The sequence below is a fragment of the Pseudophryne corroboree genome, chromosome 3 (genome assembly GCF_028390025.1).
Source record: "Pseudophryne corroboree isolate aPseCor3 chromosome 3, aPseCor3.hap2, whole genome shotgun sequence".
Taxonomy (NCBI): domain Eukaryota; kingdom Metazoa; phylum Chordata; class Amphibia; order Anura; family Myobatrachidae; genus Pseudophryne; species Pseudophryne corroboree.
In genome coordinates, this window is record NC_086446.1 from 31,689,282 (window position 1) to 31,706,598 (window position 17,317).

The 17,317-nt window shown below is 46.7% G+C and overlaps 1 protein-coding gene and 1 pseudogene across 1 annotated transcript in view; one reads left to right on the forward strand and one right to left on the reverse strand.

The window, feature by feature from the left end:
* The window catches only part of LOC135057106 (uncharacterized), a 100,510-nt gene extending 84,042 nt beyond the window's left edge, over positions 1-16,468 (forward strand). Inside the window, exons 10-14 of the mRNA XM_063963007.1 lie at positions 12,344-12,518; positions 13,236-13,314; positions 13,431-13,528; positions 13,678-14,341; positions 14,431-16,468. Of these exons, the coding sequence (XP_063819077.1) occupies positions 12,344-12,518; positions 13,236-13,314; positions 13,431-13,528; positions 13,678-14,341; positions 14,431-15,584 (2,170 nt within the window). The 3' untranslated portion in view covers positions 15,585-16,468. The remainder of the gene's footprint in view (positions 1-12,343; positions 12,519-13,235; positions 13,315-13,430; positions 13,529-13,677; positions 14,342-14,430) is intronic.
* LOC134898378 (5S ribosomal RNA) lies at positions 3,675-3,793 on the reverse strand (annotated as a pseudogene).
* Positions 16,469-17,317: the final 849 nt, after the last annotated feature.

The window sequence follows — 17,317 nt, forward strand, 5'->3', positions numbered from 1 at the left end:
TACTGGACACCATTAGCTCCAGAGGGATAGGAACGCAGGTCTCCCCCTGCCGTTCGTCTCAGAGCCGCGCTGCCGTCCTCCTCGCAGAGCTGGAAGATAGAAGCCGGGTGAGTATAAGAAGAAAGAAGACGTCTAAGGCGGCAGAAGACTAAAGATCTTCACTGAGGTAAGCGCGCAGCGGTAACGCTGCGCGCCATTGCTCCCACATGTTACACACATGGCAGGCACTGATGGGGGGGGGCACCCTGGGCAGCAATATATACTTCTATTTTTGGCATGTTACACACATCTGGGCTGCGGAGTCAGTGACTATGTTCATCCCCCGCCATTAATTGTGAATTTGAGCGGGACCAAAGCCCGCCACTAGAGGGGGCGGAGCTTGGTCGCACAGCACTAACCAGCGCCATTTTCTCCATAGTGTGCTGAAGAGAAGCTGGCTCCCCGGACTCTCCCCTGCAGAACGGTGATACAGGGCTGGGGAAAAAAAAGGGGGGGGGGGGGGCACATTTTGGCGCAGTGAGTGTATTACACATTGACATATATATAAAAGCGCTATATCTGGGAATTGTTTCCAGTGTCAGTTGGCGCTGGGTGTGTGCTGGCATACTCTCTCTCTGTCTCTCCAAAGGGCCTTGTTGGGGAACTGTCCCCTTATAGATATATCCCTGTGTGTGTGTGCGGGTGTCGGTACGCGTGTGTCGACATGTCTGAAGCGGAAGGCTCATCCACGGAGGAGGTGGAGCAGATGATTGGATGTCTCCGTCGGCAACGCCGACTCATGATTGGTATGATATGTGGAATATTTTAAATGCTAATTTGACCTTATTACATAAGAGAATGGACAAAGCTGAAACAGCAGGGAGTCAATCCGCGGATTTGACTGGGTCACAGGGCCCATTAGGGTCTCAAAAGCGTCCCTTATCACAAATAGCAGACATTGATAACGACACGGATTCTGACTCCAGTGTCGACTATGATGAGGCAAGGTTGCACCCTAAGGTGACCAAAAGCATTCATTATATGATTATGGCAATAAAATATGTTTTGCATATCACAGATGACCCCTCTGTCACTGACACGAGGGTACACATGTTTAAGGGGAAGAAACCTGAAGTAACCTTTCTCTAACGTCCTAGTGGATGCTGGGGACTCCGTAAGGACCATGAGGAATAGACGGGCTCCGCAGGAGACATGGGCACTTTAGGAAAGAATTTAGATTCTGGTGTGCTCTGGCTCCTCCCTCTATGTCCCTCCTCCAGACCTCAGTTTGAATCTGTGCCCGGATGAGCTGGGTGCTGTTTAGTGAGCTCTCCTGAGCTTGCTATAAGAAAGTATTTTGTTAGGTTTTTTTATTTTCAGGGAGCTCTGCTGGCAACAGACTCCCTGCATCATGGGACTGAGGGGAGAGAAGCAGCCCTACTCTCTGCAGATAGGTCCTGCTTCTTAGGCTACTGGACACCATTAGCTCCAGAGGGATCGTACACAGATCTCACCCTCGTCGTCCGGTCCCGGAGCCGTGCCACTGTCCCCCTCGCAGAGCCGGAAGACAGAAGCCGGGTGAAAGAAGCAAGAAGACTTCGAAATCGGCGGCAGAAGACTCCAGTCTTCACTGAGGTAGCGCACAGCACTGCAGCTGTGCGCCATTGCTTCCACACTACACCCACATACTCCGGTCACTGTAAGGGTGCGGGGCACCCTGGACAGCAATTAGAGACTTCTTTGGCAAAAGTTTGCATATATACAGTTGGGCGCTGTATATATGTATGAGCCCCCGCCAAGAAAATGTATATTTAAGCGGGACAGAAGCCCGCCGTCGAGGGGGCAGGGCTTCTTCCTCAGCACTCACCAGCGCCATATTTTTTCTCTACAGCACCGCTGAGAGGAAGCTCCCCAGCCTCTCCCCTGCAGATACATGGTAGAAGAGGGTAAAAAGAGAGGAAGGGCACATAATTAGGCGCAAAAATCAATATAAACAGCAGCTACTGGGTTAACATTAAGTTACTGTGTTATTCCTGGGTTAATAGCGCTGGGGTGTGTGCTGGCATACTCTCTCTCTGTCTCTCCAAAGGGCCTTATAGGGGAATTGTCTTCAGATGAGCATTCCCTGAGTGTGTGGTGTGTCGGTACGTGTGTGTCGACATGTCTGAGGTAAAAGGCTCCCTTAAGGAGGAGAGGGAGCTAAATGTGTGTGTGAGGGGTGTCTCCGTCGACAACGCCGACACCTGTTTGGATATGTGTAATTAAGTGCTAAGGTGAATTTATTGCACAAAAGATTAGAGAACAGACAGGGAATCTACCCATATCTGTCCCTATGTCGCAGAGACCTTCAGAGTCTCTGAATGATCGCTATCCAAAATAATAGACACTGATATCGACACGGAGTCTGACTCCAGTGTCGACTACGATAATGCAAAGTTACAGCCAAAATGGCAGAGAAGTATTCAATATATGATTATTGTAATAAAAGATGATTTGCATATCACTGATGACTCATCTGTCCCTGACACAAGGGTACACATGTTTAAGGGGAAGAAAGCTGAGGTAAATTTCCCTCCTCTCATGAAGAAAAAGAGCGGGAATCTCCAGACAAGAGACTGCAGTTTCCCACAAAGAATTCTCAGGGAGTATCCTTCCCTACTAGGGCCAGGATACGATGGGAATCTTCCCCTAGGGTGTCACGTTTGCCCAAAAGGTAGCCCTGACGTAACAGCTATCCTCAGGGATCCTGCAGATAGCGTGCACATTCTGGTACACTACTCAGACCGGCGATTGTGTCGGCATGGGTTTATAGCGCTGTGGCAGGTACCTTATCAGCAGGGATTGAGACCCTAGTATGTGTATGTGTGTGTGTATATATATATATATATATATATATATATATATATATAGAAAAGATGCTGTCTTAAGATATATATATATATATATATATATATAAAAAACATGCCCAAAGAGACATGAGTCTACGGGGTCCTAGAGTCAAAGCTATGTCGATTTCTGCTTGACGTGTCCTGTAGACTATGCAATGGACAGATGATGCCGACTTAAGAGGCATATGGAAGGCTGAGGATTGTGTGGAGAAGGGTTCTCGGGCCTGGTCTCCACAGCTATAGCTGGTAATTCTGATATTTTGCCTTATATTCCTGCACAGCCTAGGAAAGCACGACATTATCAAATGCAGCCTTTCAAACAAAGAAACAAGAAAGTCTGAGGTGCGTCCTTTCTTGTTTGGGCGCACTCTTGTTAAATTATCTAAGTATTGGTTGATCAATGAAGTGCCCGAGGTTAGTAATGAAGTTTTTGGATTCTACTCTTCTTAAGTGCCTAAAAACTCAATATGACAAATTCGATAAAATTAACCATTGATATGCCTATGTGTCTTCAAAGAAAATTGTGAAATGTTCAGATCTTAATTATGCTTGGATAATTGCATATCGGAAAGTAGCTACATATTATGCTACCTCCGTCTGCCAAAGATCTGTACAAACTGAGTTTGTATTAATACAGCCCTGGATTGGGTTAGGTACGTGAGTGGGAGAGCCCACACAGTACTGAAAAATTCTTTAGGTTTGCCACTGTTATCGATAGGTGAATTGAGATGAATGAGGTTCAGGAAATAGTAGAATAAGTATGAGTGGTGATACTGCTGTTGGTGTTGTTTCTTAGGAAAGGAAGTCTTCCTACTTCACCGGGTATTCCCTAGCAGTCGCCTGTCTAGGTACTGACCCAGCCCGCCTGCGTTTAGCTTCCAAGATCGGACGAGATTGGGCGTAAGCGTAGGGGTATAGTCGTAGAAAGAACTGATCCTATGCCACCAATGAGAGTGCACCGAAACAGAGGATTGGTTCCTCCTCAGAGACAAGACTGGAGAACTTAGTTGAAAAGAAGAGTGACCACAGTCGGGTGAGTGTGAATCTGCTGTCCATGTTAGACTGAAGAGACAGATCCCTTGAGGGGACACGCTCACCAGAATCGTGGATGAGAGTTCACAGAAGAAAGAAAAGTAGGAAAATTGTTGAGGGTAGAGGAGATATTAGAGAGGCAATTGAATTAGGTACATTAGGTCCCTTACGGTCACCTGGGTTGTTTGTATGCTGATGGGTCCCAGAAATTGTGACGGATAACCCAGCAGGCACCAACAGTAACGTGAAGATATTCTGTGATAATAATCATGAAGATAGTACTATCCTTGTTATTAGTACCAATTTACTGAGTAGATACAGCGTTAGTTACACAGGGCAGACCCTAGTAATATTTTACAACCATCGGGCTAATACGATATACCATATATCCTCAGAAATAACTAATAACAGTGGCAAATCAGTAATATGAGTACTGGGATTATTCGCTGAAAGTCTCAGTATAAAGCTAAAGCGGAAAAAATGCTTGATCAAATATGGCAGACAAAGGTTTCGGTGTTACCTCTTCAAATAGTGGGCAGGCGAGGTGCCCATAGGGGGTGCAGGGCCAAAAAAAAGTTTTTTTGCGTCCGCCCTTATCTCCAATCTGTATCACAGTGTACCCATATAGGGAGTATATATATGTATATGCAAAGTAGCCCAGCTGGAAATACCAGCAACAGTGATAACAGAGATTATTTCAGAGGCACAGGAGAAATTCAAATAAAGCATGCATACTTAATAAGACAGGCAAAAAATAGTATCAGACAGGTATCAGTAAGGCATTAACTAACTTCCCTTCAAATGTCAAATAGGCAAGGTGCCCACAAAAAAGGTAGGCAGGTGGAGTGCCCGCAGAGAATGCAGGGCCACAAATTGCCCACCCTTATCACCTGTGTGTGTCCCAGAGTACCCACATGGGGAGTACACACATATGAAATACAACTCTACTGGAAATACCTGCAATTTTAGGTGACAGAGATTATTTCAAAGGTACAGAAAGTATTCAAACAGAGTATTATTACTTAATAAAGGAGGCAATAAGTATCACCCCAAACAAGAGGGGTTCAGACATACATCAGTTAGGCATTAGATATCCCCCATTTGCATGTCAGACAGGCAAGGTGCCCAGAAGAAAGCATACAACTCTGCTGGAAATACCAGTAATTTAGGTGACAGGGATAATTGCAAATGTAAAACGGTATTCAAAAAAAAGCATCAATGCTTAATGAAAAAGGCAATAAATATCACCCAAAAAAGTATCTATATACATGTATGTCAAACATGCATTAGTAAGGCAATAAATATCACCCATTTAGATGTCGGACAGGCAAGGTGCCCAAACGGAAAACGCGTTTCACCCGGTCACGGGCTTGTTCACTTCCATTCCGAGCAGCTCCTAAGAATGAAGTGCCTGAGTATTTAAGACCCCTGTAATTACTGACAGCCAATGGCCAATCGTGGGGGCGGGGTTACAAATAAACATATGCTCTAATCAGTTGCCATAATGAGATGCTTCACATGGGCGGACTTACTAGTGACACTGTTATGACTGGAGCAGGGCGGAAGTTGTACCTATTACTTCCACCCTGACTGTGTTGTTATAATATAGCCTCATTAAGTGGCGTAGTGATAGTGTGATGCTGGCGGGCTGGAGAGGGCGGGGGGTTACTCAGACCCAGGTTGCGGTTGAGCCTGCTGGCAACAGGCTCACTGCACCGAGGGACTAAGGGGAGAAGAAGCGAACCTACCTAAGTGGTGTTAGCTTGGGCTTCTTAGGCTACTGGACACCATTAGCTCCAGAGGGATCGAACACAGGACCCGACCTCGTCGTCCGGTCCCGGAGCCGCGCCGCCGTCCCCCTTACAGAGCCAGAAGCAAGAAGGTCCAGAAAATCTGCGGCTGAAGACTTCTGTCTTCTCCAAGGTAGCGCACAGCACTGCAGCTGTGCGCCATTGCTCCTCATGCACACCACACACTGCGGTACTGATGGGTGCAGGGCGCTGGGGGGGGGCGCCCTGAGCAGCAATATTTACACCTTGGCTGGCAAACTGACACCATATATAGCCCCAGAGGCTATATAGGTGTATATTAACCCCTGCCAGATATATTAAAATAGCGGGAGAAAGCCCGCCGAAAAAGGGGCGGAGCCATCTCCCTCAGCACACTGGCGCCATTTTCCCTCACAGCCCCGCTGGAGGGATCGCTCCCTGGCTCTCCCCTGCAGTCCTGCACTACAGAAAGGGTTAAAAAGAGAGGGGGGGGGGCACAAATTTAGGCGCAGTATAGAATATATATGCAGCTATAAGGGAAAACACTCTTTATAGGTCATATCCCTGTGGTATATAGCGCTCTGGTGTGTGCTGGCATACTCTCCCTCTGTCTCCCCAAAGGGCTTTGTGGGGTCCTGTCCTCTGTCAGAGCATTCCCTGTGTGTGTGCTGTGTGTCGGTACTGCTGTGTCGACATGTATGATGAGGATAATGATGTGGAGGCGGAGCGAATGCCTGTGAATGGGAGATCACCCCCTGCGGGGTCGACACCGGTGTGGATGGACTTATGGAAGGAATTACGTGACAGTGTCAACTCCTTACATAAAAGGTTTGACGACATAGGACAGCCGGCTACTCAGCTTGTGCCTGTCCAAGCGTCTCAAATGTCATCCAGGGCTCTAAAACGCCCGCTACCTCAGATGGCAGACACAGATGTTGACACGGATACCGACTCCAGTGTCGACGACGATGAGACTAGTGTACCTTCCAATAGGGCCACCCGTTACATGATTAAGGCAATGAAAAATGTATTACACATTTCTGATAATACCCAGTTACCACAAAAAAGGGTATTATGTTTGGTGAGAGAAAACTACCAGTAGTTTTTCCTGACTTCCCCCGATAAGAAATTGATCATTTCTAAGCAGCGTACCCTTTTCCGCCAGAGGATAGGTCACGTTGGGAAATACCCCCTAGGGTAGATAAAGCGGTTACACGCTTATTAAAAAAGGTGGCACTACCGTCTCCGGATACGGCCGTCCTGAAGGACCTGCTGATAGAAAGCAGAAAACTACCCTTAAAGCTATATACACACACACACGGGCATTATATTGAGACCTGCTGTTGCCTCGGCATGGATGTGCAGTGCGGCAGCTGCGTGGTCAGATTCCCTGTCGGATAATATTGATACTATAGATAGGGACAATATTTTGCTGACAATAGAGCATATAAAAGACGCTGTCTTATACGTGCGTGATGCACAAAGGGATATTTGCCGGCTGGCATCACAAATAAGCTCTATGTAAAACCATTGCCGCCAGGTGGGGGTTATGGACTCGGCAATGGTCAGGCGATGCCGATTCAAAACGGCACATGGAAGTTTGCCCTATAAGGGGGTGGAACTGTTTGGGGATGGTCTTTCAGACCTCGTTTCCACAGCTACGGCTGGGAAATCAAAACTTTTGCCACAAGCTACCCCACAGCAAAAGAAAGCACTGTATTATCAGGTACAGTCCCTTCGGCCCCAGAAAAGTAGAAGGCTAGAGGCTCATCTTTTCTGCCGAGAGGGAAAGGTAGAGGGAAAAAAGCTGCAGCACACAGCTAGTTCCCAAGAGCAGAAGTCCTCCCCTGCGTCCGGTAAGTCCACAGCATGACGCTGGGGCTGCTCAGGCGGACCCGGGTACGGTGGGGGCCCGTCTCAGAAATTTCAGCGCACAGTGGGCTCTTTCACAGGTGGATCCCTGGGTTCTTCAAACAGTATCTCAGGGGTACAGGCTGGAATTCGAGACTTCTTTCCCCCCCCCCCCCCGCCGTTTCCTAAAATCTGCCTTACCGGCAACTCCCTCTGCCAGGGAGGCAGTGTTGGTGGCTATCCAAAAACTGTATTCACAGCAAGTGATTATCAAGGTACCCCTCCTTCAACAGGAAAAGGGTTACTATTCCACAATGTTTGTGGTACCCAAACCGGACGTTTCGGTGAGACCCATCTTAAATTTAAAATCCTTGAACACATATATCAAAAGATTCAAGTTCAAGATGGAATCGCTCAGGGCGATTATTGCGAACCTGGACGAGGGGGATTACAGGGTCTCTCTGGACATCAAGGATGCTTACCTGCATGTCCCCATTTACCCCCCTCACCGGGAGTACCTCAGGGTTATGGTACAGGACTGTCACTATCAGTTCCAGACGCTGCCGTTTGGATTATCCACGGCACCGAGGGTCTTTACCAGGGTAATGACCGAAATGATGATACTCCTTCGCAAGAAGGGAGTTTTAATTATCCCGTACTTGGACGATCTCCTGATAAGGGCAAGGTCCTAGGAGCAGTTGGTAGTGGGGGTAGCACTGTCTCGGGAAGTGCTGCAACAGCACGGCTGGATTCTCAATATTCCAAAGTCACAGCTGGTCCCGACGACACGTCTTCTGTTCCTGGGAATGATTCTGGAAACAGACCAGAAAAAAGTGTTTCTTCCAGTTGAAAAAGCAGAGGAGTTGTCATCTCTAGTCAGAAACCTCCTAAGACCGGGACAGGTGTCTGTACATCAGTGCACACGAGTCCTGGGGAAAATGGTAGCTTCGTACGAAGAAGTTCCATTCGGAAAGTTCCACGCAAGGATTTTCCAGTGGGACCGGTTGGTCAAATGGTCCGGGTCCCATCTCCAGATACAGCAGCGGATAACCCGGTCGGCAAGAACCAGGGTGTCGCTGCGGTGGTGGCTGGGGTGCAGTCACACAGGGAGTAAAATTCCAAGGACTGTGGTCAAAACAGGAGATTTCACTTCACAAAAATTTTCTGGAGCTAAGAGTCATTTACAAGGCCCTAAGCCAAACAAGGCCCCTGCTTCAAAACCAGCCGTACTGATCCAATCAGACAACATCACGGCGGTCGCCCATGTAAACAGGCAGGGCGGGACAAGAAGCAGGAGGGCAATGGCAGAAGCCACAAGGATTCCCCGTTGGGCGGAAAATCACGTGGTAGCACTGGCAGCAGTGTTAATTCCGGGAGTGGACAACTGGGAAGCAGACTTCCGAAGCAGATTCCACCCGGGAGAATAGGGACTTCATCCAGAGGTCTTCCAAATGCTGGTAAACCGTTGGGAAAAACCACAGGTGGACATGATGGCGTCCCGCCTCAATAAAAAAGAGATTGCGCCAGGTCAAGGGAACCTCAGGCGATCGCTGTGGACGCTCTAGTGACACCGCGGGTTTACCAGTCGGTTTATGTGATCCCTCCTCTCCCTCTCATACCCAAGGTACTGAGGATAATAAGAAAAAGAGGAGTAAGAACTATACTCATTGTTCCGGATTGGCCAAGAAGGGCTTGGTACCCGGAACTTCAAGAAATGATCTCAGAGGACCCATGGCCTCTGCCACTCAGATAGGATCTGCTGCAGCAGGGACCCTGTCTGTTCCAAGACTTACCGCGGCTGCGTTGACGGCATGGCGGTTGAACACCAGATCCTGAGTGAAAAAGGCATTCCGGAGGAAGTCAGTCCTACCCTGATCAAAGCCAGGAAGGATGTCAGCCTGAAGTTCAGACGTTGTAAGGCAGTGCTGCATATTCAGCCCGCTTTTCACTTGAACCAACCTATTGTGGTGCCTGCGGCTACTAGGGACTTGGAGGATTCCAAGTTACTGGACGTAGACAGGGCCCTGAAAATTTATGTTTCCAGGACGGCTGGAGTCAGGAAAACTGACTCGCTGTTTATCCTGTATGCACCCAACAAGCTGGGTGCTCCTGCTTCTAAGCAAACTATAGCGCGCTGGATTTGTAGCACTATTCAGCTTGCGCATTCTGTGGTGGGGCTACCGCAGCCTAAATCTGTAAAAGCCCATTCCACAAGGAAGGTGGGCTCATCTTGGGCGGCTGCCCGAGGGCTCTCGGCTTTACAACTTGGCCGAGCTGCTACTTGGTCAGGGGCAAACACGTTTGCAAAATTCTACAAATTTGATACCCTGGCTGAGGAGGACCTTGAGTTCTCTCATTCGGTGCTGCAGAGTCATCCGCACTCTCCCGCCCGTTTGGGAGCTTTGGTATAATCCCCATGGTCCTTACGGAGTCCCCAGCATCCACTAGGACGTCAGAGAAAATAAGATTTTACTCACCGGTAAATCTATTTCTCGTAGTCCGTAGTGGATGCTGGGCGCCCATCCCAAGTGCGGATTGCCTGCCATACTTGTAAATAGTTATTGTTACACAAATCGGGTTGTTATTGCGAACCATCTATTCAGAGGTTCCATTGTTATCATACTGTTAACCGGGGTTCCTATCACGAGTTATATGGTGTGATTGGTGTGGCTGGTATGAGTCTTACCCGGGATTCAAAATCCTTCCTTATTGTGTCAGCTCTTCCGGGCACAGTGTCCTAACTGAGGCTTGGAGGAGGGTCATAGGGGGAGGAGCCAGTGCACACCAGATAGTCCTAAAGCTTTCTTTAGATGTGTTCAGTCTCCTGCGGAGCCGTCTATTCCCCATGGTCCTTACGGAGTCCCCAGCATCCACTACGGACTACGAGAAATAGATTTACCGGTGAGTAAAATCTTATTTTTTTACACTTTGCCTTTTACTGGAGATTTACTTTTTTGGGTAAAAAATTAAACAGTATTTTGGAGTCCGAAGCAGACTCCAAGAAAATGAAGTTTCCTTCCACACACAAATCCAAGCCTAGATTTCCAGCTTTTCGGACCTTTCGGACCCACGGAAAAGCAAAAGGAAAAAGTTATGGCAAACAGTCTCAATCTGACAAGTCTGGTAAGACTAAACAGTATTGGGCTACTAGAGGGCCGGCTTCAAAATCAGAAGATAAGCCATCAGCCTGATGGTGCGGGCCTCCACCTGAGGGACCCCAGGGTGGGAGGCTGACTTCTTCAGTTTGCACAGACCTGGCAGCAGTCTACAACAGATGCCTGGGTGCAAGAAGCGGTATCTCACAGTTATGCATTTGCCTTCAAGAAACACCACCCGCAAAGATTTTTTTGTACCAGCTCGTCTTCTGTGGAAACGATGGCCAGGGCTTTACAGGAGGCAGTTCAGAAGTTGCTACAATCAGGGGTGATAGTACCAGTCCCTCCTGTTCAGCAAGGAGAAGTTTTCTATTCCAACCTGTTTCTAGTATAGAAACTGAATGGGTCATACCGGCCCATTCTCAATATCAAAGCTCTGAACAAATACATTTGGGTGCCTTGTTTTCATATGGAGACTTTACGTTCCATTATCTTGGCCATGGAACGGGGGATTTTATGGTATCCCTAGATATCCAGCATGCTTACCTGCATGTTCCTATAGCACCATCACATCAGTGCTATCTCAGGTTTGCCATCCTCCAGCAACTCTTTCAGTTTCAGGCCCTACCATGTAGACTGGCTACAGCTCCCAGAGTGTTCACCAAAATGGTGGTGGTGACGGCGGCTTATCTCCGTCATTAGGAGATAAGCATTTCCCATACCTGGACAACCTGTTAATCCTGGCTCATACCCAGGAAACTCTCCAGGGCCATCTGCAATTGACAATAGCCTGTTTACAAAGCCACGGCTGCTCATAAATTGGGCAAAGTCATCCCTGGTTCCATCACAACGCATGACGCACCTGGGGGCTGTATTGGACTCCAGGCTTCAGAGAGTTTTTCTACCACTGGACAAAATATCCACAATACAGACAAGGATTCAGGAGCTACTACACAATCAATGAGTATCCATTCATACAGCAATGTGAGTGATGGAATCTATGGTGAAAACATTCGACATGGTGGAATATGCTTAATTCCACTCAAGGCCCCTTCAACTTCTGATTCTTTCCAGATGGAATGGTCTACATCAGACAATAAAAACTCAGACTATGGTCCCTCCTCTGTAAGTACAGAGGTCATTAGCCTGGTGGCTACAGACATTCCATCTGGACAAAGGGCGACCCTTTTGGATCTCAGAGTGGGAGATTCTGACAAAGGATGCCAGTCTTCAGGGATGGGGAGCAGTGTCAGGAAGAAGTTGCTTTCAGGGGCAGTGGACCAAGGAAGAAAGTTGCTTGCCAATAAATATATTGGAACTTCGGGCCATATATATGGCACTTATTCAGGCAAAGGTTATTCTTCTAGGAAAACCGGTGCAGATTCACTCGGACAGTGCAACGGCAGTAGCATACCTCAATCATCAGGGAGAAACTCGAAGCCAAAAGGCAATGAAGGAAGTAAGTCACACGTTAAGGTGGGCCGAACTTCATCATCCGGCCTTGTCCGCAGTGTTCGACGGTAAGTCTACCATAACTACATATTTCGTCTCCCATTGAAATGAAAAAAGCAGGCGAGCTGCTCCATACTCTCCATACTTTTGTATATTAGGAATGGTTACAGATAGAATAGGATAAGTAACTCTTGTATGTTATGCACAATTATAGGTATAGATAATTTAGCTATTTGTTGCTGTCTTCCCCAATACACAGAATTACACAGTAGTGAAGAAGACATCCGGTGAGTGTGAGACACCCAGCAGCCGTCCCCCGTGTGTCAGGTGGACTGAGCAGGACCCAGAGCCCCATCCCGGTGCCTCCACCTCACTCACTGATACATGAGAGGCACAGTGACCAAAAGATCCTGGAACTCACCAACAAGATCATTCAGCTGCTGACTGGGGAGGTAACTGCTGGGAATGGGACATTATACAGTAACACCAGGGGATGTGTCTGGGTGGTGACTGGAGAGGTGACTGCTGGGAATGGGGCATTATACAGTAACACCAGGGGATGTGTCTGGGTGATGACTGGAGAGGTGACTGCTGGGAATGGGACATTATACAGTAACACCAGGGGATGTGTCTGGGTGATGATTGTAGAGGTGACTGCTGGGAATGGGACATTATACAGTAACACCAGGGGACGTGTCTGGGTGATGACTGGAGAGGTGACTGCTGGGAATGGGACATTATACAGTAACACCAGGGGATGTGTCTGGGTGATGACTGGAGAGGTGACTGCTGGGAATGGGACATTATACAGTAACACCAGGGGATGTGTCTGGGTGGTGACTGGAGAGGTGATGATGGGAATGGGACATTATACAGTAATACCGGGGGACGTGTCTGGGTGATGACTGGGTAGGTGACTGCTGGGAATGGGGCATTATACAGTAACACCAGGGGACGTGTCTGGGTGATGACTGGAGAGGTGACTGCTAGGAATGGGTCATTATACAGTAACACCAGGGGATGTGTCTGGGTGATGACTGGAGAGGTGACTGCTGGGAATGGGACATTATACAGTAACACCAGGGGATGTGTCTGGGTGATGACTGTATCACTGTATGTGTCAGGTTCCTATAAGGTGTCAGGATGTCACTGTCTATCTCTCCATGCAGGTGGGGGAGTATATAGAGGATCACAAGGGTCTGTACAAGGACGTGATGATGGAGACTCTCCGGACCCTCACATCACTGGGTAAGAGGAGACTGTCATGTATTGTACAGGGGAGAGCAGGTATGGGGGCCCCTATATACACATCATCTGATAATCACATGTATACACTGTACTCAGTCACTGTGTGTCTCCTACAGATGGGCCCAGTAACAGAGATACCCCAGAGAGATGTCCCCATCCTCTGTATTCCCATGATTGTACAGAGGAGAATCACAGGATCCCACAGGAGGATCAGGTAGGTGGGATTTAGGGTCTCACCAATATTCCAAAATGACTGTCACTATATGAGATGCATCTCTGTGTGTCTTATATAGTGATTTTCTACTACTTATCAGTGACATTAGATATTAGTAGTTTTATTTTAATGTTTTGTGTTTTAATTAGGGAGATTGTATAACTTGTATAAAGGTAGAAGATATAGAGGGAGAAGAAGAGACGTATGTGACTGATATGAAGGCAGAAGATACAGAGGGAGAAGAAGAGACGTATGTGACTGATATGAGGGCAGATAATATACAGGGAGAAGAAGAGACGTATGTGACTGATATGAAGGCAGAAGATACAGAGGCAGTAGAAGAGACGTATGTGAGTGATATCAAGGCAGAAGATACAGAGGGAGAAGAAGAGACGTATGTGACTGATATGAAGGCAGAAGATATAGAGGGAGAAGAAGAGACGTATGTGACTGATATGAAGGCAGAAAATATACAGGGAGAAGAAGAGACATATGTGACTGATATGAAGGCAGAAGATACAGAGGCAGTAGAAGAGACGTATGTGAGTGATATCAAGGCAGAAGATACAGAGGGAGAAGAAGAGACGTATGTGACTGATATGAAGGCAGAAGATATAGAGGGAGAAGAAGAGACGTATGTGACTGATATGAAGGCAGAAGATATAGAGGGAGAAGAAGAGACGTATGTGACTGATATGAAGGGAGAAGAAGAGACTCATATGAAGGTAGAAGATATAGAGAGAGAAGATGAGATGTATGTGAGGTGGGAACAGCAGTGTAAGGAGGAAGAAATCCTTACAGATATCACCACAGGTGAGTAATAAACATTTATTACAAAAGTCACATATTCTCCTTTTGCTTCTCAAGGTAACAAGATTCTAATTTCATACATTTACTTCCAGCAGATGGAGGCACAAGCTGGAGGAAGTTGGAGGGAGATCTCATTTTGTCTCCAGATTTTAAAACAGAAGATACAATCGCACAGGATTCTCCAGGAAACAGTCTTATTGCTTTAATTATGCATCCAGTACTTCCTAGTGAAGATATTTCATCTGCTCCCTCTAATCATGGGGAGTGTTCTCCCGATAACTCAAATATTGGCAAATATAGTACAGCTCAGACAGGTGATTCAGTCTTTACCTGTTCTGAATGTGGTAAATGTTTTGTACATCAGTCAGTTCTTGTTAAGCATCAGCTAAGTCACACAAGTGAGAAACCATTTTCATGCTCCGAGTGTGGGAAATGTTTTACATACAAATCAGTTCTTGTTAAACATCAGAGAACTCACACTGGTGAGAAACCATTTTCATGTTCTGAATGTGGAAAATGTTTTACACAGAAACCAGATCTTGTTATACATCAGAGAACTCACACAGGTCAGAAGCCATTTTCATGTTCCGAGTGTGGGAAATGTTTTAAACAGAAATCAGAACTTGTTATACATCAGAGAAGACACACAGGCGAGAAGCCATTCCCATGCTCTGAGTGTGGGAAATGTTTTACATGGAAACAGAATCTTGTTATACATCAGAGAAGTCACACAGGTGAGAAGCCATTCCCATGCTCTGAATGTGGGAAATGTTTTATACAGAAACAAGGTCTTGTTCTACATCAGAGAACTCACACTGGTGAGAAACCATTTTCATGTTCTGAATGTGGAAAATGTTTTACACAGAAACCAGATCTTGTTATACATCAGAGAACTCACACAGGTCAGAAGCCATTTTCATGTTCCGAGTGTGGGAAATGTTTTAAACAGAAATCAGAACTTGTTATACATCAGAGAAGACACACAGGCGAGAAGCCATTCCCATGCTCTGAGTGTGGAAAATGTTTTTCAAAGAAACAATGTCTTGTTCTACATCAGAGAACTCACACAGGTCAGAAGGCATTTTCATGCTCTGAGTGTGGGAAATGTTTTTCATACAAATCCGTTCTTGTTACACATCAGAGAACTCACACTGGTGAGAAACCATTTTCATGTTCTGAGTGTGGGAAATGTTTTACACAGAAACCACATCTTGTTGCACATCAGAGAAGTCACACATGTTTGTGAAATACTTTACACTGAAATCACACTTTTTTAAACATTAGGAAATACACATTAAGTGAGAACTTATTGGCATATGATATCTGGGTGGTATAAGTGCATGTCTGAGTGGCATGTTATAGTGCTTTATTGTATATAGTGGGACATTTCGTACCTGTGGCATCTGAGGGGATATAGAGTGTTTATGACATGTTGGGCTAGTTGATGGGGAATTTGGGATGAATGATGTGGGCGTGGTCAGGGCTGCATTTGCTTTCCTGTAAGTACAACCAGATGCCTATAAAAGAGTGTACGTAGAAAGCTTCTTATAAAAATTGAGAAAGTCGTTATAATCATTTCTGCAGCTGATCTGTGATAATTTTAATACGTTGATTGGGTTCCTCAGTTTGAAATACTGGGATTAGAACAGGAAATCTGTCCTGAGGAATGTGCACTTTAGCACTGAAACGCGTCACGTTCCCCTGAGTTTCCCATAATACTCCAGCAATTGTTTTATTCTGTACAGAGTCTCTGCTACCAGTGTACATGTAATACAGACGCAGCATCACTGAGTAACCTGCACCAGAGTAATGGCTGTGTATAACACCTAATCCAGCCGTCTCTGCTACCGGTGTACATGTAATACAGATGCAGCGTCACTGAGTAACCTGCACCAGAGTAATAGCTGTGTATAACACCTAATACAGCCATCCTGCTACCGGTGTACATGTAATACAGACGCAGTGTCACTGAGTAACCTGCGCCAGAGTAATAGCTGTGTATAATACCTAATCCAGCCGTCTCTGCTACCGGTGTACATGTAATACAGACGCAGCGTCACTGAGTAACCTGCACCAGAGTAATAGCTGTGTATGACACCTAATCCAGCCGTCTCTGCTACCGGTGTACATGTAATACAGATGCAGCGTCACTGAGTAACCTGCACCAGAGTAATAGCTGTGTATAACACCTAATCCAGCCGTCTCTGCTACCGGTGTACATGTAATACAGACGCAGCGTCACTGAGTAACCTGCACCAGAGTAATAGCTGTGTATAACACCTAATCCAGCCGTCTCTGCTACCGGTGTGCATGTAATACAGACGTAGCGTCACTGAGTAACCTGCGCCAGAGTAATAGCTGTGTATAACACCTAATCCAGCCGTCTCTGCTACCGGTGTACATGTAATACAGACTCAGCATCACTGAGTAACCTGCACCAGAGTAATAGCTGTGTATAACACCTAATACAGCCATCCTGCTACCGGTGTACATGTAATACAGACGCAGTGTCACTGAGTAACCTGCACCAGAGTAATAGCTGTGTATAACACCTAATCCAGCCGTCTCTGCTACCGGTGTACATGTAATACAGACGTAGCGTCACTGAGTAACCTGCACCAGAGTAATAGCTGTGTATAACACCTAATCCAGCCGTCTCTGCTACCGGTGTACATGTAATACAGACGCAGCATCACTGAGTAACCTGCACCAGAGTAATAGCTGTGTATAACACCTAATCCAGCCGTCTCTGCTACCGGTGTACATGTAATACAGACGCAGCATCACTGAGTAACCTGCACCAGAGTAATAGCTGTGTATAACACCTAATACAGCCATCCTGCTACCGGTGTACATGTAATACAGACGCAGCGTCACTGAGTAACCTGCACCAGAGTAATAGCTGTGTATAACACCTAATCCAGCCGTCTCTGCTACCGGTGTACATGTAATACAGACGCAGCGTCACTGAGTAACCTG